The sequence below is a fragment of the Falco naumanni genome, chromosome 10 (assembly GCF_017639655.2).
Source record: "Falco naumanni isolate bFalNau1 chromosome 10, bFalNau1.pat, whole genome shotgun sequence".
In the NCBI taxonomy this organism is placed as follows: domain Eukaryota; kingdom Metazoa; phylum Chordata; class Aves; order Falconiformes; family Falconidae; genus Falco; species Falco naumanni.
In genome coordinates, this window is record NC_054063.1 from 36,387,464 (window position 1) to 36,408,706 (window position 21,243).

The 21,243-nt window shown below is 45.5% G+C and overlaps 2 protein-coding genes across 5 annotated transcripts in view; one reads left to right on the forward strand and one right to left on the reverse strand.

Moving 5' to 3' along the window:
• LOC121095226 (agouti signaling protein) overlaps positions 1-8,739 on the forward strand; it is a 33,385-nt gene extending 24,646 nt beyond the window's left edge. Inside the window, exons 1-4 of one of the 3 annotated variants that reach the window (XM_040609747.1) lie at positions 3,042-3,096; positions 3,220-3,374; positions 6,905-6,966; positions 8,549-8,739. In XM_040609747.1, the coding sequence (XP_040465681.1) occupies positions 3,221-3,374; positions 6,905-6,966; positions 8,549-8,725 (393 nt within the window). In that variant the 5' untranslated portion in view covers positions 3,042-3,096; position 3,220 and the 3' untranslated portion in view covers positions 8,726-8,739. Of the gene's footprint in view, positions 1-3,041; positions 3,097-3,172; positions 3,375-6,904; positions 6,967-8,548 lie in introns of those variants that run through there. The other 2 variants (XM_040609745.1, XM_040609746.1) reach the window with 2 other exon arrangements.
• Positions 8,740-19,567: 10,828 nt separating this feature from the next.
• The window catches only part of AHCY (adenosylhomocysteinase), a 28,850-nt gene continuing 27,174 nt past the window's right edge, over positions 19,568-21,243 (reverse strand). For both annotated transcript variants that reach the window (XM_040609237.1, XM_040609236.1), the window contains one exon: positions 19,568-20,553. In XM_040609237.1, coding sequence (XP_040465171.1) covers positions 20,422-20,553 — 132 coding nt within the window. In that variant the 3' untranslated portion in view covers positions 19,568-20,421. The remainder of the gene's footprint in view (positions 20,554-21,243) is intronic.

Here is a 21,243-nt window from a genome sequence, read left to right on the forward strand (position 1 = left end):
AAATGTGTAATCCCCTCCTTTCACAGCTAACAAGAAGGCCAAACTTGTGTCAATTGCTCTAAGCATATTTTTTTCTAACAGATCATCAGATATTTGCTCTTAATCATTTGATTCAGTTTCATTGTAGCTTTCTAACCACAGGCTAGTTTTCTGAATACTGGGGGTTTTTCATTTCAGCTTTGTTTCTTGTGGAGCTTTACCTATAATTTCTGAACTTACAGAAATCTGTTTTCTCAAAGTCCGCTGGATTAGTTTGCTCCCCTCTCTCCTTTGGTTCTGAAGACTAAATTCTGTCAAACATCTGTGTCTGCTCTTAATGGTTCTACACCATGAGAATTTTCTATGCAGTCATGTCTACTTTGCTGTTGTAACCTTCTGCTACTAATCTTGCTGCTTTTGGAGATTCCAGGTTTCTTATCCGTAATCATCAGTTTTACTACACATATGCTGTTATTTGCTTGCTCTGTTCTCTGAACGCCGTTCAGAGTTCCCTGCTGCACACATCTAGCAGTCTATGCTGCTCCAAGGTGTGTTACCTTTTTCAGATAAAATGTATATTCACCAATATATACGTTTTCCAGGTTCAGTCACTCAAAGGCTGTAAAATTCCTACCACCTAAGTGCTTCTGGCAACCCACTCCCTGCCCCCCATGTGCACAAGAATTCAAATCAACACATGCAGCTAGGTTTGCATTTTAACACTAGAGTGTACTCGCATGTCACCCTGAAGCGAACACATGCAAGCTGTAGAATTTTACTATTTTGTTGCATTTGCACAGGCACAATTGCATTCATTGGCAGTTTTGCTGAGATAAAGCCGAGGAACTACAATGGAAACAACATTCTGGGACAGAAGAAGTTTACCTAAACAGTACTTTGGGGGCATGTTGACATGGTCTCCAACAGACAGTCATGTGCCAGCTGTGCCAGTACTCCAGATGGGCAGCGCACACTGACCTGTAAGGCATAGGTATGTTCCACAGTGTATCCTGCAACTAGGCTGAAAAGTTGCTTAAGAAAGCAAAACCCACAGCATGAACACCACATGTGCAAATATAAACAGCTTCCAGCTCGCAGCTTGCTCTCTTCACTCCAGCTGAGAGCAGGGGAAAAATTAAAGCCCAAATGTCTACATTTACCTGTCCTAGACATGCCGTGTACCACAGAACAGTTTGGGTGGGAGGGGACCTGAAAGGCCACCCAAGTCCAACCCACCTGCAGGGAGCAGGGACGTCTTCAACCACACTGGGTTGCTCAGCGCCCCATCCAACCTGACCTTGAACATTTCCAGGAACGGGGCATCCACCACCTCCTGACATTTGCTAGGTCAGGAACCTAGCCTGATTTTTTATTTTTTTTTTTTAATGCAGAAGAGATACCCTTTTATCATTTTCCCCACTTCTTTTCAAAGAAGATGCCCAAACCTGACTGAGATTTCTTGATGCTTTCTAAAGACTGTTCTAACACACACTTATATATGTAGACAACTGTTTAGGTCATAACTGTAAAAATTCAGGTCCCAATTAGAACTTCTTTTTACGTAACTAATTTTACCAAGCTGATTATCCCTGCTGATGTTCATATTCTAGGCATATGCTTAAAATTCAAAAAGAACTGAATAATGGCTTGTGTTCCCAAAAGCTGGTCTACGTTTCCAAATGTGCAGTTGGTCAAATGAAATACCTTACTTAAAGAAATCTTAGCTTGCTTAGCATTTAAGTATGCTGATTTTCACAGGATCTGGGCATACAGGGAAGGAAGGAATTTTTTACAGTGAGGGCGGTGAAAGAGCAGCACTTGCTTCCCTATATGTTCATCTCCCCTGCTGGAAAGCTCTGAGCTCGGATGCATCCGCCTCGGCTGCAGCCTGTGCAGATGTCCCTGAATCACCGGAGATCCAGCCCGGGTGCCCCGCAGACCCTGGCAGGACCCCGCCGAGGCTGGGTCCTGGCGGTGCAGCTGCAGCCAGCGAGGCGAGCGGTGTCGACGCTCTTCCCACCAGCATGGCCGGTGGGACAGGCTGGAGAAACCAGCGAAGCACATGGAATGGGGTGCAGCGTGCAGCCTCTCCAGGGAGTGGGGTCAGTGGAGGCTGTAAAAGCAGGTGTCACACAGACCCGGCTTAGCAGCAGCAGTTAAACTGAAGCTCTTCTGATGCAGCAACTCTGCATTTCTTAACTCTCTGGTAATTAAGTCATTACAACCAGATTAACAGCTCAAAACATTTGGTTTCACTCCCTCTTCTTACTGCTCCTAGTGGCTTTTCACTGCCCCAAAGCCAGGCACAAATCTGGAGGCTGCAGTGCCCCAGGGGAGGCTCCCCTACCTCTGACACAGCACAAAACTAATGCAGGTGGAAATAAAATCAACCTCAACCCCGTAAAAAGGCACCAGGACGGGGACACGCGCTGTGCACCCTGCAGAGCTGCACTGCTCACGCGGGGCTTGGCCAGGGCCGTTGGCTTTCCTCCAAGGCCCACAGCCACATCCTGCAGAGCTCAGGCTTCTCCATAAATATGCTTAAATTCCCTAGAATTCATTACATCTCAGAAGTTATTAAGTACATACTAAACCCTAAGACCCATAAATGATTTATAGCACTGAGTGTTCTATAACTTGCATGAGTTATGGCTATGATTTACCATAGGACCAGAGCAGCCACATCAGTGTATAATAAAACAAGATAGTTCTTCAATGACTTGTTTCAAAATGGCAAAAACTAATAGGAAACATAATTTGTGGGTTTGTTTAAAATTATTGTCATTTTTCCAGGTTTTGTAGCACAAATTTTTAAACGAGATTTTCTGGGAAAAATCTGATGATGTGATTGAGCCAGGCAAAAGTGACTGCAGCAGTTCTTCCCCCCTTGGTCACACAATACACAGCACTAAGCCTCAGTGGCAAGAACACACAGCTTTTGGGAAATCTGAACCTTTTGAGAAAAGAACTGGGGGGGGGGGGGGGGGGCGGGTGTTAGAAAACAAAAGGCCATCTGTGAGAGTTACATTTAAGGCAGCATTGTTCCACTCAGACAACTGCAATCTTAGGTGTGCTGGTATCAGAGACAAAGGGTTGGAAGCAAAGGAATTGTCAGAGGTACGTTGCTAAAGCTGCAGAGCACGACAGAAAGCCATTGCTGAGATTTGTATCCTTGCATCTCTCCTGTGTGCAGGTTTTGACCAATTTGGTTTTCATAACAATGGAATTTTTCCTCCACAGGATGGAAAGCAAGAACCTCTTCCTAAGCCTATTGCTCTGCTACAGTTTGCTGAGAGCTGCCGCTTCCCACATGGTGATTGAGGAGAAGACGGAATGCAGCCTCTCGAAGAGCAACAAAATGCACCTCTCGGATCTCCCACCCATCTCCATAGTCGGTTAGTAAAACCTGCCATTCGGTGCCAAATCAGCAAGGTTTGCAGCAAACACAGCCGTGGGTTGCTGTGGGCTGCTTGGCCAGCTGACCACAGCATGGCAATTGCACCCCAGTGCCTCAGAGTACGCGGAGCTGCAGTGGCAACACGGCCACAGCAGCTAAGAACGGCAACAAGGCAAACCACAGTTTAGAGCAAAAAACTAAACAACTAACTAAATACATAAATTTGTTTCATCTTAAAGGTTTCGCTTCAGCTCCTCTCATACTGTAAGTGTTTTTATGTTAGAGAAGTGTTCTGCCGTTAATACGGGCATTAGCCTTCCAGTACTCCAGAAAGTCTAGTGCAAAGAGAAGAAGTCAACCTAACTTTTTGGGTTTTTTAGGATCTGCTCTTGTGGCTGAGAACTCAACAGTTCTCTAAGGTGTTCGCTTAGTCTAAGGTATTAATTAAATATAAATTCAATCTCAATTTACTTTCGTGCCAAACAATCTTTAACCAGGGGAAGAAAAGAGCACTGCAGAGGAGAGCCAGGGCTCATCCCTTCACCCAGGACAGGACCAGCAATGTCGCTGCTGTTACGGGCTGGTGAGCAGCTGTCCTGTTAGGGCAGTCCCTTGTCAGGGCAATGCTTACCCATTCACAAATTTTTGTCCTAGTGTCTGCCCTAACTCTTTCAATGTAATTTAAGCCAACTTTTTCTTTCCAAGAAAGGATAATTAGCTGCAGAACAGAATCCATAACTGTATCAAAAATATAACAAATCGAAAAATAAAGCTTCTCGTGGTTAGCTTCTTTCCACAGGCTTTTAGGAATTTTGCTTAAAGCAGGTTGGGTTCTTACCTGGTTGCCTGTATTTTCTCTGCACGCTTGCTGAGGACAATAATTCTTTAAGGAGAAGGAGTTGCCCCACACATGCATTTCCAATGAAAGCTGAACCTTCGAATCCCGAGTTAACTCAAGGTTGCTTAACTGCAAGCTTAGTAAATCTGTTGCTGTTCCGCAGCTTCCCAAGCTATTCCATCTCATAGTCCTTGTGATCCTAGATGCCTTCAGTCTCACACTTCCAATAACTTTATTATTCCACTTAAAATCAGAGATACAAAATGCATTCCCTTCAGCTGATTTCACTTATCTTCTCACAAAAATGTGCCTGTGCCTTAAACATGGCAGGTGGGCAGTGCCATGCCATATCACTTTGCCAACAGCATTCATCTGAGCAGCATGCTCAGCAAATATCCACGATTTAGAGCAAATATCGCGAGTGTTTAGATAACCACAGCCACCCCTCCCCTCCTGATAATATCAATTTCTTTATAATTTATTGCTTATAATCTGTCATGCTGATATACATAATCTATTTTTATATTAGCCAACAGAAAGATTTCTCATCAGCTCAGTTTAAACATTTTGGATAGACCTTCCTATCCCAGTGACATTTCTTTATACCAAGTCCAGTTCCTTCTGGTTGCCCACACACAGCAGAGATGCAGGCAGTCATGTTATGGCTCCAGTTTTAAATGTTGCCATAACCATGCTTGAGTAATGAAATTCATTTGCAATCAGCTGTTTACACACCTATCAATCAATCGATCAATCAATCAATCAGAGTGCTCGTGGTACCAACTCAAATTCAATAAAAACCAAGCTGGAACTAAAAGGTAAGCAGAGAATTTGTTAGCATCGGCTGGTAAAATACGCAATCATTAATTAATACACGCTTTTTATAGCTCTTCAAATTGCAGTTGTATCAACAGGGCCCAGTGGTGTGTGCTATCAGTATCTTCACAAGCCTGTTATGTTGTCCTGTATCGTCACAGCCGAGCTGTGTAAGGAGCTGGCCCGCTGGGCAGCTGTTGGAAATGCAGTAGGTAGAGGAATATGAGATTAGAGGCCAGCTGGGAAAAGCAAGGGGTTTACCCAACCCAGAAGAGACAACTACAGCATTCACTTGTCAAAAAAGGCATCTCTGCATCTCCTTCTCATCTGCCCACTGGGCATCGTTTTCTTCACCAAATTCCCCGGAACAATCAAAGCATGTTTACATCATGCCAATATTTAAATCTCTGCTCGGTCACTTCGTATAACCTTTCACTGAATGTTGTTGAAACAGTTTTCTAGATGAAGCAATCCAGACAATCCTGTACAATTGTACTACAGAAAATTAAATTCATGTAGAATTAAATGGCTTACAAGCATCTTGGTTAGAATCAGAAAGTTTCAAAGGGCAGCATAACAAAGCTGGCATAATCTGCCAGCTGGAACTAGATCCAAACCACTAATCCTAGTTAGAGCAAGGCCCCCGTAAAGACATGCTCTTATTAAATGGCAATAACTTTATGTTCTTGAAGTATAGTTTTCCTTCCCACTGTTTCTTAGAAGTGTATAACCCTACCTAAAATGACAAAAGGATAATAAATGAAACTCCCCAAAATAGCCTAAAATATGTATTCTTCATTCTGTAAATCCTGGCAATCATTAAATATTCAAAAAGATATGGAGAGCAAACACTAGAATAGACAAGGGTCTATCATTCATTGGTGGGCATATGTAAATTTTTCATCCCAGTCTTTTGTTACATACAGGTAGCACTTATTACAGACCTCACACTCACAGAATAAAGATATTAAACATACCATACCAGATTAGGGAGCTGGGAAGTTTCTCACACTTGAACAGTCTTGCAGGGTTGATCCCAAGAGAAGTCTTAGTCACGGAGTTTATACGTAGTAATAAACAGCGTTAGAGTTGGAATGATAATAATGACAATAACAACTGCAGTAAATGCTATTACCCTTCAAGGGATAATAGGAGGAAGTTCACAAATATTAGCGATTTGATCTAAAGAAAAAAAGAAGTTACATCGGGCATAATCTGAACACACACACGCTAAATTTACCAGATCCAAGATTCAACTCTACAAATATTCACAAACCTTCCAAAGCTACAGGCACACTAATGAAACGCCTTTGCAAGTCATGTTCTGTAAAACAAGGCAGTGGGTGAAAAAGGACCAAAACGAAGAAGGAAAGGTGGGATCATACAGATGAAGAGTTTATGCCAAATCAGCAAAGAGGTTTTTGCTTGCGAAAACCAGCGTACGCTCATTAATGCCTGCAAAACTATGCAGGTAACACCACCTATTAAGAGGAAAAAAAATACAGGATTCTAAAGGTTTTTCCCATTTTTATTCATGTGACTAATGTGCATAAGTAACCCTACCTTTTATACAGAGACCTTTAATTTTATTTCTCTGAAATTATTTTTCTTGCTCACAACTGACCAAACAATGTGTGAAAAAGCCCTTCCAGAGCCCTGCCACCAGCACCCCTCTGCCTCGCCGAGCCCCCTGCCCACGTGCGTCTGGACCCGCTGGTGCAGGGGGGTCACCTCCTAGAGGCGACGTGCCTGGTGACGAGGTGGCTGTGCAGGTTGTCTGCCTTCTCTCCCACAAAAATACTATTAAGCATCTCAATTAAATAACACATGATGTAAAATTGATTTAATATTATGTTGTGCTCTTCTCTTTGAAGACTTAACTAAAAGATCCCAGAAAGTCAGCAGGAAAGAGGCAGAGAACAAGAAATCCTCCAAGGTAGGTGGCTGTTCAGAGAACTCTGCTGAATTAGAACGGTTTCTTACTTCTGCAGTTTTCCTCAGTGTGCTCATTTGCAAGGCTTTTACTGCCATACCCCAATTTAAATAACTGACATACAATTTGAAGCTCTAAATACTGTAAAAACAGATGCAAAACATTAATGGTGGAAAGAAAACTGTGATCTTAGATTACTCAGAGGTGGTTGTTTGGGTTTGAAGGGTCGTCTTGGGTATGATTTTGCTTTTGGTTTTTACAGACCTCTTTTACACAAAAGTTACTTTAACCTTGAGCTGATTTAATTATTTGTAAATTTATCTAGGCATCTGCCATGAAGAGGGACCATTCCCAGCCGCACTGTGTGGGTTCACCCTCAGGCTCTGCAGCCCAGGGGCACAGGCTTTCTGTCTGCTGGGTTTTAACTGCAGGTGCTGAAACATTAAAGCAGAGGCATACAAAGAAGCTGGTACTTGGTTGAAAATGTTAAATAATGATTTTACCAGATCAGTAAATTCAGATTGATGGATTTCCTCAATGTGACGTTACCTGTAGGTCTCGAATGTAAAGTATTACATGGTCCAGTACTTCAGAGATTGCCTAGAAGAGTAGAAAATAGCATTTTTACTTTATTTTTAATGTGTTGTGATAGCCGTTTATAGCCAAACCAGTCACTGCTGCAAGCAGAAACGTTTCAAGGTCCTTTTCCTTTCTAATTGACTCCCTGTGCCAATAACCCTCCTAGAAACCCTTCCTGAACTCCTGGGATGACCCAGGCTCAAAAGGATGTCATTTAGTTCCATTTAGTTCCTTCAGCTCAAAGCAGGATATTCTTGTGACCAAACTTTGCCAAAGTATTTTGGCTTAAAGGCTCCTAAAGCACTTAGAGACCACTTAACACTTTACCTTAAAACTGAAACTCCTGAGGAACTCCCGAGCTGAAGTGCAGGGTGCCTGTGGCTGGAGGGCTGCAGCCATCTCCCCTGGTCCCAGGCACACGCTGGCCAACCCCAAGTTTTCCACCTTTCCAAAGCACGGACGGATGAGTGGCACTCCCTGGGTAGGCTGAGAGATCTTCTTCAGCTCACTTACCCGTGTCTGTAGTTAATTCCCGTGCACAAATCTGGTGGCAAAGAGTTACCGAGCTCCAACAGTAGCTCCAACAGATTGGTAGGGAGGCTTCACTCTTTCCTTTGAAAAAGTCTGGGGATCCCAGAGTAATTCCTTCCTTCGTGTTACTTGTAACGTCATTACCTTTGCAGATTCTTCCATCCCTTCCTTCACTGCTGCCACATGCTTCCCTACAGAGCATTTCCCAATGCTCTAGCCAGTCACGTTTCTAACTGCTCAGAATGGGGGGCTCAGGAGGTTTTCCATGTTGTTCAGGAGGTTGGTCCCCAGCCAGTGTTTCCCGTGATCCAGTCCCACCACACCTCCGCACTGCTGCTAACACAGGTCTCACTGCTGGCAACCGCCTGCTCATCTCCAGCCAGCTCCTCTCACAGTTTGCTTTCATTGCACCTATGCTTTATCCTGACCCATACCCATGTCACCTTTATGTGAATTTCCATGTGTTTTCTTCTAGAAAAATGCTGAGCTGAAGATATCTCCAAAACCAAGGCCCACACCAGCTGCTGACTGTGTGCCAAACTTCAAAACCTGCAAACCGCACTTGAATTCATGTTGTAACTACTGTGCTTTGTGCAAATGCCGTATTTTTCAGACCATCTGCCAATGTCTAATGTTAAACCCAAAGTGCTAAGCCAAACTGGGAACACAATAAGGCTTCTGTCTTTCTTAGTTTCTCAAGCATATATTGCAAACTGCCCCATGTGTATAGCAATGAAAGTAGAGAGCTTTGAAGCTGGAGGCTTGGATTTGCCCCTCTTAAAATCAAACAAACAATGGCATTTTTTTTTCATGGGGTTAATGCTACCATAGATAGGAAGTTTTTTCAGGGAGCAGACAACCAAGGAGATGGACATTGAAGAGGAATTTTCAGCAAAACTGACCTGCATTTTAAGAAGAATTCTGGGTTCCTGTTGGTTTGGGGGTTTCTTGTTTGATTGGGATTTTGGGTGTTTGTTTTTGTGGGTTTTTTAAGGATTGCATTAACCACAGACTGCAGCATTGCCTAACCAGCACTAAAAAACCTGCGCCAATGGCACGCAAACAGCCTCAGTTTGTGACAGTGAAGTGAAGGACACGAGCCTGGGTTTGCCACAGGGACCACACCGCACCAGCTCCCAGCACAGCACCAGCTCCCAGCACCGCCAAAACATCACACTGAAAACTTCAGGGTTAACTCGCTTCCCACAGGAACACGGATTCAGGACTTTGAGGAAGAAAGGAAAGATCAGCAAAAAATGAATGTGTATCCCACATGTACTCTTGAAGAAGGCCATTACAATCAGTCTGTCTTTCCCCACCCATTCTTACTACGGGCAACTCCCAGCACCTACCCCAAGCATGAATCCAGCTGGCAGCCTCCATGTGCTGCATGCAACCGGTGCCCAGAGGGAACAAAAAACTTACCGAACGCCATACCAACCCTCCAAGGCTCATAAACAGCTCTAGAGGTACAGGTGAAGCAAACAGGTGTCTAGAAGACATCTTTCTCTTGTTCTTGAAGCTCTTTGCCTTACCCTTGAGATACCCAAGATGGCACAGGACGGAACCTGTGGTTACACTGCCAGCAGCGGGGTGCGTGCTCACGGGGGAGCCCGGGGGAGCACACACAGAAGCTGTCCCCAACATCGAAGACTCTTCATCTGCCAAACTCCAGCTTTTACTTCTTACCTCCTCTGCTCTGTATCCACAATGTTCCTTGCCCCCATCTTCTACACTTTTTTCTTCTGTGGGCCTTTCTTGGTTTTAGTATTTTCCCTTCATCCCACTGCTATTGCCAGCGTCCACAGGAGCCGCGCGCACCCCCAGGGCTAAAACTGCACCCTCCATGCTCACTCCACCTGCCCACCAGATGGCTGCACCCATGTCCACACCAAAGATCTTCAGCTTTCACAATCAGATATTTTCTAACCATGAATTTTCTAATCCCAGTCCTGAATTTTCTAATGCTCTCTGCATGTCTAATTGAGAAGAAAATTCTTTACTGATTTATTTCTAAACATGGCTGAAGGCTATAAAAATCTTCTAGGCAGGCAGGCAAAGATGACACAGATGACACTCCAAAAAGGCTCAAGCCAGGTGAAGGGTTTTTTCTTCTAATAATAATCAGCCCAAACCTTAGAGCTCAAAACTTAGCTCAAACTTTGACAGAAATGTTTGTTCATCTTAGAGATGTATACAGATGACAGATTAATCTACAAAAGGGCCCAAATAAGGACAGGATGTCATTGTGTTACTCATCTTTTATAAAATACATCAGTTGTCAGATATGATGCAAGCTTGCATTCTTTTAAACGTATATGTCTTTTAATCAGATATCCTGGCTCAGGAACCTGTGAGCCATTCCATGATGATAAAAAGAGGATGAGAAGGGAAAATGATACATTACAATGGGCTTAGGAAACAGAATTGGGCCGCTTCTTTTACTAGGTGAAGATTTAGGTTCCCATCAAGTTGTTTCCAAACTCTTGTAACTATGAGAAGTTGTTGTTGGTTCATACTAAAATCATATCAATAATCACACAACAACAACTCATATGGAAAAAAAACCATTTTCTTACCAACTGATGAGAAATCTATATTTTACCAGGGTGGAGGGGAGCAGGAGGAGAAGAAAGGGAAGGAAGGAGAGCCAGAAATCAAAGAGACAGCTGTTCTCTAGACAGCAGCTCCCACTCCAGCTTTGCAGAATCCCAGAATGGTTGAGGCTGGCAGGAACTCTGAAAGTCATCTGGTCCAACCCCTGCTCAAGCAGGGCCACCCAGGGCTGCCTGCCCAGGACCATGTCCAGACAGCTTTGGAGCACCTCCGAGGAGGAGCCCCCCAGCCTCCCCAGGCAGCCTGTGACAGTGCTCAGTCACCCTCACTATTAAAAACAAGTTTCCCCATGTTTGACTCTCCAGCGTGTCCACGTCTCTTCTGCTGGGGAGCCCCAAACTGGACACAGCACTCCAGGTGCAGCCTCACCAGTGGTGAGCAGCGGGGAAGGATCATCTCCCTGACCCGCTGGCAAGAGCCTTCCTACCGCAGCCAGACACCCACCGCCTGCGGTCGCGTTCAGCTGGTGTCGCCAGGAGCCCCAGGTCCCCCCCGCCAAGCTGCCTCCCGGCCAGGGGACCAGGGTCACTCCTGCCCAGGTGCAGGGCTGCGTCTTCTCCTCCTCGAACTGCCGGAGGGTCCTGCCGGACTTTCTCCAGACCCTCACAGCCCCGGCCGGCGGCACGTCCCTCTGGCGCGTCGGCCGCTCCTCGCGGTTGTGTGTCACCTGCAGCGTGCCGAGGGCATGCTCCCCCTCGTCACCAGGGCATTATTGAAGAGGTGGCCACAGCTCGGGGCTGTCGGCTGGGAGGGGAAGGGCCGAGCCCACAGCGAGGAGCTGGGGCGGGGGGCGGGGAAGGCAGAGCCACCGAGCACTGAGCACCGGGTGCTGCACAGCCGCAGTGAAGGAAAGGGAAAGATCCTTCCACACGACAATGAGGGTATTTGCTTTCCAACACATATGCACGTACTTTTTGGTATAGCATTTATATGTAGTGCATTTTGAGTAATTTGGTTTATTAATAAGCCTTCTACGTAACTGGAATTTATTAGAAAGGAGTTACGCTTTCTTTGCCATTTATCTATCACACCAAAGAATATATATAATCACATACTCTGAAATGGTTATTAGCCTTAACGACTTTACTTCTCTGGGTAATGATCATGTTGCTTGAGGTTTTTCTAAGATACAGAAATCAGTAAAACATGTACACCTAACACTCGCTTCCTGTATTTCGTTCGAACAGATATTGCTGTCGAGGAGCTGTTTGTAAGCATAAGAGTTCCCTAAGGGACGTACCTGAAGTGTCACCAGTGCACAGACGATAAAACATACACATGACAAAGACGGAGTGCTTAATTTTTAGTTGTCACATACCTAAGTGTCTCCACTGAAAACTTACTGGAATTCAAGCTTAAAGACAGACCCAGTAAAGCTCCACGACAGTCATTTTGCTCCTAGAGACTAGGGGAAATTTTACCCTAATTACTTCTTAGTAGGATTAAGCACAAATAAATCACTATCAGCTTCTCCAAATACTGCTTACCTTGTGTGAATTTAAAACAGATACTGTACTTTCCCATCCAAAGTCCTGGCTTGATTGCTTACTTTCACACTTAGACCATAAAAAAAAAAAAAATCCAAGTTTATCTGATGGATAAAGCAAATGGTCCAATTAACATCTCGATGACTATATCAAACCAGCTCTAAACACCTCACAGTTTCCCAAGCTAATTACTGCAACTTTCTATGAGACTCCAGAAGGAAAAAAACCAACTCCCCATATCAGTCTTCAGGATATTCTCACAGAAAGAAAGATCTGATGAAAGGTAGAAAACAACTTTTTCCAAGTTTTATAGATGAGTCAATAGTACCTGTGATGCTGCTTTGGCTGAGGGTGATGAAAGATCCAGTGAAGTCCTTTGAGATGCAGAGATAGTGCTAACTTCATGATGAAATGAATTATGGGAGAACCAGATGGAGAGTTGTATAATCAAACTGAGGAGCCAAGAAAAAGCTTGTACATGCTATGCCCAAAGCTGACTCTGTGGGAGCTCTATTTTACACTGCAAAAGTCACATCATCTTAGTCTACAGCAAACACTTCTCAGAGTGTTGTGGGGGAAACTGTTCATGAGATACTGCAGTCTTGAGGTCACTCACTGTATAGGTGTAGACATATAGATGACATCCAAGACCAATGCAAAAAAACATAAATCAAAACATTTTCCAAGGCATTTCAAGTTGAATTAGATCATTCTATAGCCAGAAGTGACTCTATAAACACATAAATAGACCAATCCAGCATTTGTTCACATCCAGCATCCTATTTAACTCAGAAAGACGTGAATCTGAGTTGCAGAATAAGGGCTGGGGAAAAAAATGAGCACTTCACATTTTTTTCTGTCTACTTCTGAGCTCTGAACTGTTGCCCTTCTGGACAGCCTGCCCCACACAGCAATCTCTGACGTGCAGAAGGAAACACGTGGGATGGCCCGCTGTGCTCACTGCACTGCAAATCCCAGCTGCTGCTGCAATACCTGAAACAGCTCGGCCAGACACCTCACTTCCAGAAATGAAAATGCCCAGCAAACAGCTGCTCATTTCCAAACAGAACCATAACCTTAGATCTATTGTAGTACATTTAACAGTTGAAAAGAAATAATTTCTTCCCATGTCAGATGCAAACCACTGCATGCTTTTCTAACTGTGGGGATGAGACAAAGTCCCATCTTGCTTTTGATGGGCAGCCCACCAAAGGCAACGAGTGCCGTCCCCCAGGCTGCTGAAGGCTACAGTTAGCAAGTCATAGTAATGCAGCTGGGGGCATCACAGGTGCGCCCACACACAGGCAGCGCTCAGCCTTGGCCCTCCGCCAGCACTGCTTCCATCTCTGGTCGCACAAACTCCACTCGGAGCCATTTCACCTCTCCTTTTGCCAGTATCCAGACTCCACTAAGTATTTTTCAATGGCATCATCAGCTCCAGTCCACCAGTGCCAGTATGGCACAAAGCACGGGAACACACACAGCAGACCTGCCTCACTCTTGGTAGCTCCTTCAGGCTGTAAAAAGGAAGGAAAATCCTGTGGCTCCTCATCCAAGTCAGTCACTCAGCCAGCTACAGGACCCGTTGTGACATCCCAACACTTTTAACATGTTTAATGTCATTCTTGAACACAACAAAAAAAAGACAACGCCTGCCCCAGCAAGCTCCAGACAAGAGATGCTGAGATGCTCTGCTGGGGGCCGACCCAACAAGCTGTAACGATGCTCTCAGTTTCTTCAGACCCAGCAGCAGCTTGAGGACCCTGCTGGCAGCAGGACCCTGCCTGGCGATTTCCATACAGCAACAGCAAGGGAACCTCGAGAGGATTTGGTGGGGTTTTCTTCCCCTTCCCCAGCAAATCACCCTGATCCAGGGGCCAAGACACCCAAATGTCAATCTGGCACACCGGGTTAGTTCAGGTTTTTCTGGTCCTCCAGAATCAAGGCGGGTATTTTCTGCTTCTGGCACAACTATATTTGAAGGAGCTAAGGAGAGGGATATGGAAGTTTGCCCCCTGGGAACTGACCTTCCCAAAAGGCCCCGTTCATCAGCGTGAGTGCCCAGTGCCATGAGGGACATCAGGAGCACCCGTGCAGGGCTGGCACGTGTGACATGGGACCCACAGGAGACCGTCCCCATCTGGAGCAGCAGCACCAGAGCAGAGACACACCCAGCAGCCTGAAGGAGCAATCCATCACTCTTGTGAGATTTGTGATGCACGCAGATTGCTGTCTGAGGTAAAACAAAGATTTCACTGGGAAACTTTTCAGCTGATATGCAGATGGCCAGCAGATGGCTAAATCCCTCTCCCAGAAGAAAAAGGAAGCTTTAATCATTTCTGCAAGATTTTTCAGTAAAATGAAAAAAAATATTACAATTGTTGCATGGTATATACACACTTACGTCTATCCAGGAAATCCTTAGAGACTAAATCATCATCTGAAATACGGGACTCCTGAAATGGCTGCAGTGGTGTCATAACACAATTCACATGTGGCATTCCTTTAATACACACAAAGGCAGGGAAAAACAAAAACACAGCCTTCCTCGTGATCCAGTTCAGGCCCCTGTGGAAATCAGTGGAAATCTTCTATTGACTTTAACAGACTTTAATAAACACCTTCATCGCTCACTCTCTACGATCAGGTGGATTTAGCTAATAACAGTGTTCTTGTGGCATCCTTGCTGGTTTTGGCAGGTTCTTAAGCTAAAATATCTTTCATGATCTCATATGGGCTCCCCTTCACTCCACATAGCTGCCTCAAATTGGTAAACAACATTATTAGGTAATTTATAACAGTAATAGCCAGCAATCAACTATGAGAATATACATTCTCACTCTTCCTTGTGTTCCATAACAAACAACTGTGACATTTTGGAAGGAAAAAAAAATCAATTCATTAAAGGCTAATGATGTTTCAACTTATTGGTGAAAGACAGCAATTCTTTAAGTCTTCTAGAATGGAAACTGTAGCAGATGCATTTATTCAGCAGCCTGGGGTCCTGTGATTCAGTTTGTAATAATTTCTCCATTTAGGAGCCAAATATTCAGAGCACTACGTCAGCATACCAGACAGTCTGCTTCCCTTTATCCTCTCCAGACTGCTCAGCATCCCTCCATCACTACTGCTTTCTTCTGAGCGCAAAGGCTCGGTCAGAGATGTCCTTCTGTATCTACAAAATGGCATCTCCGCAGCAGGTCAGACAACACCACAGGCAAAGGCATTGACTGCCAAAAAGGGCCAAAAGGAGTTTGTATCCCATTGTTCATAAAATACACATAGGAAGCAAGTTTCAAAGGGGAGGAAAAACAGGACCACCAGGTGTGTGTTCTGAGTGGAAATCAAGTGAATCATGCAAAGCAGATACCTGCAATAAGCACCAGCTCAAGACAAAACCCTGGTGTCAGCCTGATTACTGAGCATTTAAGGTGCTTCCAACATCTGCAATAGTCACTGAGATGCTGTGCAGTTTACTTCTAAAATGCTGCTGTTCCATCAGGGAAAAGGAACACATGCCTATGGATGTGGCTCAGTTAATGTTCCCTTTGGGAAATGATTTCTCAGCTGATGAAACCAAAAGCAGAGGAGTAACATGTCTGCTGAAAAGCGTCCCCGGACTCTACAGATGGAACAAAAAGTAAAAGCTTTGCTATAGACTTTCTAAATGTTCTAAAGAGTTTAATCCCTCTACGATGGAATTTCAGGGAATTGGACAAGCAGGAGGGATGTCAGTCCCCATCCAGTCGAAAGGATGCTGCAAAACCTTACACCCCGTCTTTTTCCATCCTATTAAATTCTAGAAGTATTTGTCCACAGGAGGTTTGTTTTTTTTCTTCTCTCACTCTTTTGTTTGTTTTTGCTTTTGCTAAGCTGGCGTGCAAACTACAAGCACTCGTGAAGGGTTAGTGATTTTAAAAAAGGAAAAAAATACTTAATTGTAATTGATACTTCTTATAGTTGTGTGAAGTTGTACAGTGGCAAGCAACGTTACTACAAAAACTACTGAGGCTTTGCAGTGTACATTTACATTTGATTTATCTTAATGAAAAAGCCCCAGAGGCTAAAAAACACAATTAGCTTCTAAGAAGCTTCATATCATCTTCAAGAAGCACTGTCACGGGAACAAGCTCAGTCATGAATCACAGTCACAGCAGAGCACTCATGCACCCGCCCTTGGTGCCACGGTCCCCGGGGCTCCGTACGCCTCCCAGTCCCCATCACACAGAGCATCCCACCAGGCAAAAAATAACGAGCAGGACCCAGCAAGACTGTGTGGCAGACCAGTTGCTGTTTAAACGTCACGGAGACTTGTGCATCTAGCTGAGATAAATGGCAAAATCGGTACAGCCTGTACTCTCTTAGTGCTGCTGACTCGCCAGCGGAGGGAAAACAGCAGCAGGAGCCGCCGTGATTGAAAGAGAATCGGGCTCTCGCTGGTGACAGTACCAAAAGCTTTAAGAGAAAAGTAACCTGAAAGACATTGGAGGAAATGTGTGATTACTTTTCTTGGCCAAGTCAGAGACCTGTCTAAAGACCAGGAGTACAATCCTTCATCATTAATTTCATTTTACCACCAGGGTCGACCATCTGCAGGGGCAGGCTGCCCGAGGCAATGGCGCCGGTTCCCAGCCTGGGGCAGCCCAACCGCACCAAAGGCAGGGGCTGGAGGAAACCGCTGGAGGCGTTGAAGTGAAATTGGACATTGCATTCAACGAGAACTTCTCCCGGTGTGGAAAAGCATCAGTCAGGTCTGGTTTAGCATTACTTAATTACGGGTGGGGAGGTGTCCTGATCTACTTCAAACCCCCTGTTAAATTAATAGTTAGAGATAGCTACATGTGAGGAAAAGATACTAACTAGAGCAGACTCTGGCATTTCCCAGTTCTCGGCCAGTATTTGGGGGACAGCGGGGCAGGGGGAAGCTGTAATCAGCGTCAGTTCCTAGCTTATGAAAGAGAGCACACGCTGCCTCTCCGCACTCCTCTGACACACCGCGTGCACTCTCCCAGACTGGATCTCATTTATGCACAGCTGGAAATGTCACTTTTATTTCTGCCTTTCAAAATGAGCCTGCCAACAGGATTAAGAAAGTGGCTGATGAAGCGAAGGGCAGGACAGCTCGAAGACGTGCTGCATCTGCTCAGCCTGGTGGAGGCAGGGAGCCGTGCCGGGACAGCCAGGGGGGCTGGGTGCAAGAGCACCACCCGCTCACCCACACAGGACCTGCTGAGCTTCACAAAGCCCAGTATGAAATCTGCATTTGTGCCCACCTGGCGCTCTCGCCCCCTCCCCGCGAAGGTCTCCGCTCGCAGCACGGCGCCTGGGACCCCGCGGCTCCCGCCTCACCCCTCCATGGCACATCTGCTGCGCAGCCCCACGGGGGGAAAGCTGGACCCTATCACTGCCATATGACTCGCCACGCCAGATGTGTGCCACCCGTGAGCTGGTGCTTGGGGTGTCGGTGCTGGGGAGGGGGCACTCGCAAGCCTCAATACCGGCAGGTGCTGGGCTCTCCTCGGTGGGATTGTTCTTCGTTCACCAGCTCCAGCTAAATCCCCGGTGAGGTAATCACAGCGGGACTGACCACCCATATTCAGGGAAACAAGATGATTGACCTCAGGCTAGACTGAATACTGAATTAATTGTGTGTAGATTAAAAATAAAAAGACAAGAGAAAACAGCTTAAGAATTAGTAGTAAATGATTTAGTGAAACTCTCAGTAACAGTCATGATCTCTTGCCAATGAAAAGCAAGCAAGCAATAAGGCCAAGTGTTTTAACAGAATCATTTAGGTTGGAAGACACTTGAGATCATCAAGTCCAACCACAAACTCAACTGCCAAGTCCACCACTAAACTGTGTCCCCAGGCACTACATCAATGGTCTTCTCAACACCTCCAGGGACAGGACTCAACTGTCTCCCCAGGCAGCCCGTGCCAGTGCTTGGCCACCCTTTTAGAGAAGAACTTTTTCCTTATGCCCGATCTGAACCTCCCTGGTGCAGCTTGAGGCTGTTTCCTCTTGTCCTGTCGCCTGTTACCTGGGAGCAGAGACCGACCCCCCTGCCCACAGCCCCTGCCAGGCACCTGTGGGGAGCAACAAGGTCCCCCCTGAGCCCCCTCCTCTCCAGGCTGAGCCCCTCCAGTCCCCTGCCCAGCTCTGAACATGCTCCAGCCCCTCAGCGTTCCCCCTGCAGCGAGGGGCCCAATCCTGCACACAGGGTTCCAGACGCGGCTGCACCAGTGCGAGCACAGGGGGACGGTCACGGCCCTGGCCTTGCCGGCCACACTTTCAGATACAAGCCAGGATGCTGCTGGCCACCTTGGCACACTTTTCCTTCAATACAGGTCAGACACCTGTTGAGACATCAGCAGGGAGCCAGGACATGAAACAACAATTTAACATCTTCTTAAAGGAATTCTGCTGCTGCTACACCTGATGTCATGTTTCAAAGTCTTCCACCGATTCTGAAAGGCTTCAGAAACAGAAGCGAAACCTGCAGACTTTACTGTAAAGGGAATTCAAAACTGCCCTTGGGGAAGAGTTCAAACTGAAGCAACACATGAGTTTCACCAAAGCACAGCGCATACCATAGCAAGGGGTAAGATGACCCCATCCAGCAAAAGGCTGCTCAGCTGTACCTAAACAACAGCTACATGGTGCACAACAACAGCTGAACAAAAATCTCAAATGCCATCTTGCATTAGTGCTGCCAGTTCACAGCCACGCTGTTGACAGGTACTGGGCATTGCTTCTCTTCTCCAGGCAGCACTAAACCACAACTGCACTGCAGGGAGCAGGAGGAACAGAAATTCTGCCAGTGTTTTTATTATTGTCTGTGTTTGATCTACTCCTCTCCAACCAATGAAACACATCTAGCAGAATATATCCCAAATACAAAATTTATATTTTATCAACTCAAACCATGTTTCAAGTCAAATTGCCACACTGTCAGCTTGCTCTGTATTTTCGGCAGCAAATCAGATCTTCACAAGTGTGATTAACAAAAATGCTGTGCTAGAACCTCATTAGAGACTTCTCTTCCTTCTTGCAGTGATGCTTTAGCGCCCTGCAAAGCAGACAAGGTGTTTCAGAGCCGGTCTGGGGTCCACTGAAAAGGACAGTGGCAAGAGAGGACTTCCATGACAAAGGGAAATAAAAATCTGTGTAGGCAGAGGGCAAGAGTGTTTTTCTGTAAGTTTCAGCCCTTCAAATATTGAAATAACCTGAGGAGCAGATTTTCCCAGCTCAGCTACGTGATGCAGGCTAGCCACAGCACTGGCTTTCACCTTGAGAAAACCCCATGCAGATACATTAGATATTTTCAGTAGCTTAAAGATCACACAAAATCCATGGCAAAACCCAAAGCATCTCACAATACAAAACAAGTCAGGCCACAGTCAGATCTTTAATAAAAGCACTTTAAGTGACAAACAAGATACAGCAGACATGACAACTCTGAAAAATCAAGTTGGGGGTAGAAGTGTGCTGCTGGTGTTTTCAGCGGATCAAACAAGGTCCCTAAACCTAACCAACATCCCCTCAGTGGCTTCCCAGCTGTTCACAACACACTAGAAGGCTGCTAAAAGAGTCACTCTTGCCTCACCCCTCCTTGGTGTGGAAGAAGCATAGAATGTTCTTTGTTCTAACCAAAACCAATGGAGTAAATTCACCCAGAAAAAGACTCCAGCTCCAAGTCTCCGAGGAGGAGATTAAGTTGATTTTACAGAAAGGAGACCGAGCTACCTATACTCCTCCATACTTCCTCCAGTTTTGCAACACGCACTTCAGCTAGGGAACCTCTGGGGAGAGAAGCCTGACAATGCTAGCCTCCTAACAGGATTCATCTAATTTGAGCAGGGCATGGCATAAAGCATCTCCCTGTAGAAACCTTTTCCCATTTTATTGGTTAGTCTGTTCAAAAAGGCTGTCAGTCACGTATTTGAAAATGCTTAGTCTTGTCATTTAGCAGTCTTCTGCCCTGCTCCCCGATTGGGACATTCGGAGCCAGTACAATGTGTGTAGGATCCTTTCCACCATGGCATTAGCTAAGTAGCCAATCCCAAGGGTCAGAGTGATCCTCTTTCACTAACAAATAAGGCCCTGAAGCTCCCTCTGTAAGGGGAGGGGTTCTGCAGCACTGAGAGGGGTACGGCAAAGGGCCTGTTCTCGGACGCCCAGCACACACAAGAGCTTTGGAAGGTTGTATCCCTGCGCTTTGGTCTTTGGGTAGTGCCACCTGCTCAGTATCTGTAGTGGTCTGGCTTGAATGGCCCATCTCTTGATAAGCCTAGGTATTTGGCCTGCTTGTCACTCAGCTTCGTCAGCTTCACACACAGTTTATCCAGATGAGCAGCAGCCACAGCTTCATCCAACTAGAAAACAAAATATTGAGACAGGAACATTAGCAGAACAGAATCCTATTAGTTCAGCAAGTCACAGTCAATAGCGAGAAATAAGTATGTGAAAACCAAGAGCAGCCCTAAGGAAAGCTTAGGCTGACACAGACGAACAGACAGACCGCTCTTTTCCTGCCAGCATCCCTCACTTGCTTGGGCACATCGGCATCTGCTTTGAGCACAGAATTACGTTCAGATGGAAAAGCCCCATACTTTTGAGGGAGTCAAGTCTAGCTTAATGAGACAGACAACTTTACATAATCAAGCTCATTTCAATCTCATTTACACATTCACATCCATCCAACAAGTAAAGAATTGAGATCAAACTATTCAGAGATAATATCCAGTGTAGTAGAATGGTAAAGCCTAGTCATTTTTCCACTACAAAAGACACCTGGACATACTAGACTATAATCTTACAGTTTCAGGTAAGTTCTAATACTGGGGGGAAAAAATGCATCTCTTTTCCAGATATCCTATCTTAGGGGTACATGTATGAAGAATCAGTAAATCAGCAAGAACACTAGTATCTATTCGCACTGTCATGAAGAATAAAGACAAGGTGGGCTGCAGGACACCAGCTCAGAAATGTTGATATACTCGCTTTATCCCAGAGATGTCAGGCAGACATGCAAACTCAAGGGATTGAAAGAAGTGTGAAGTTAC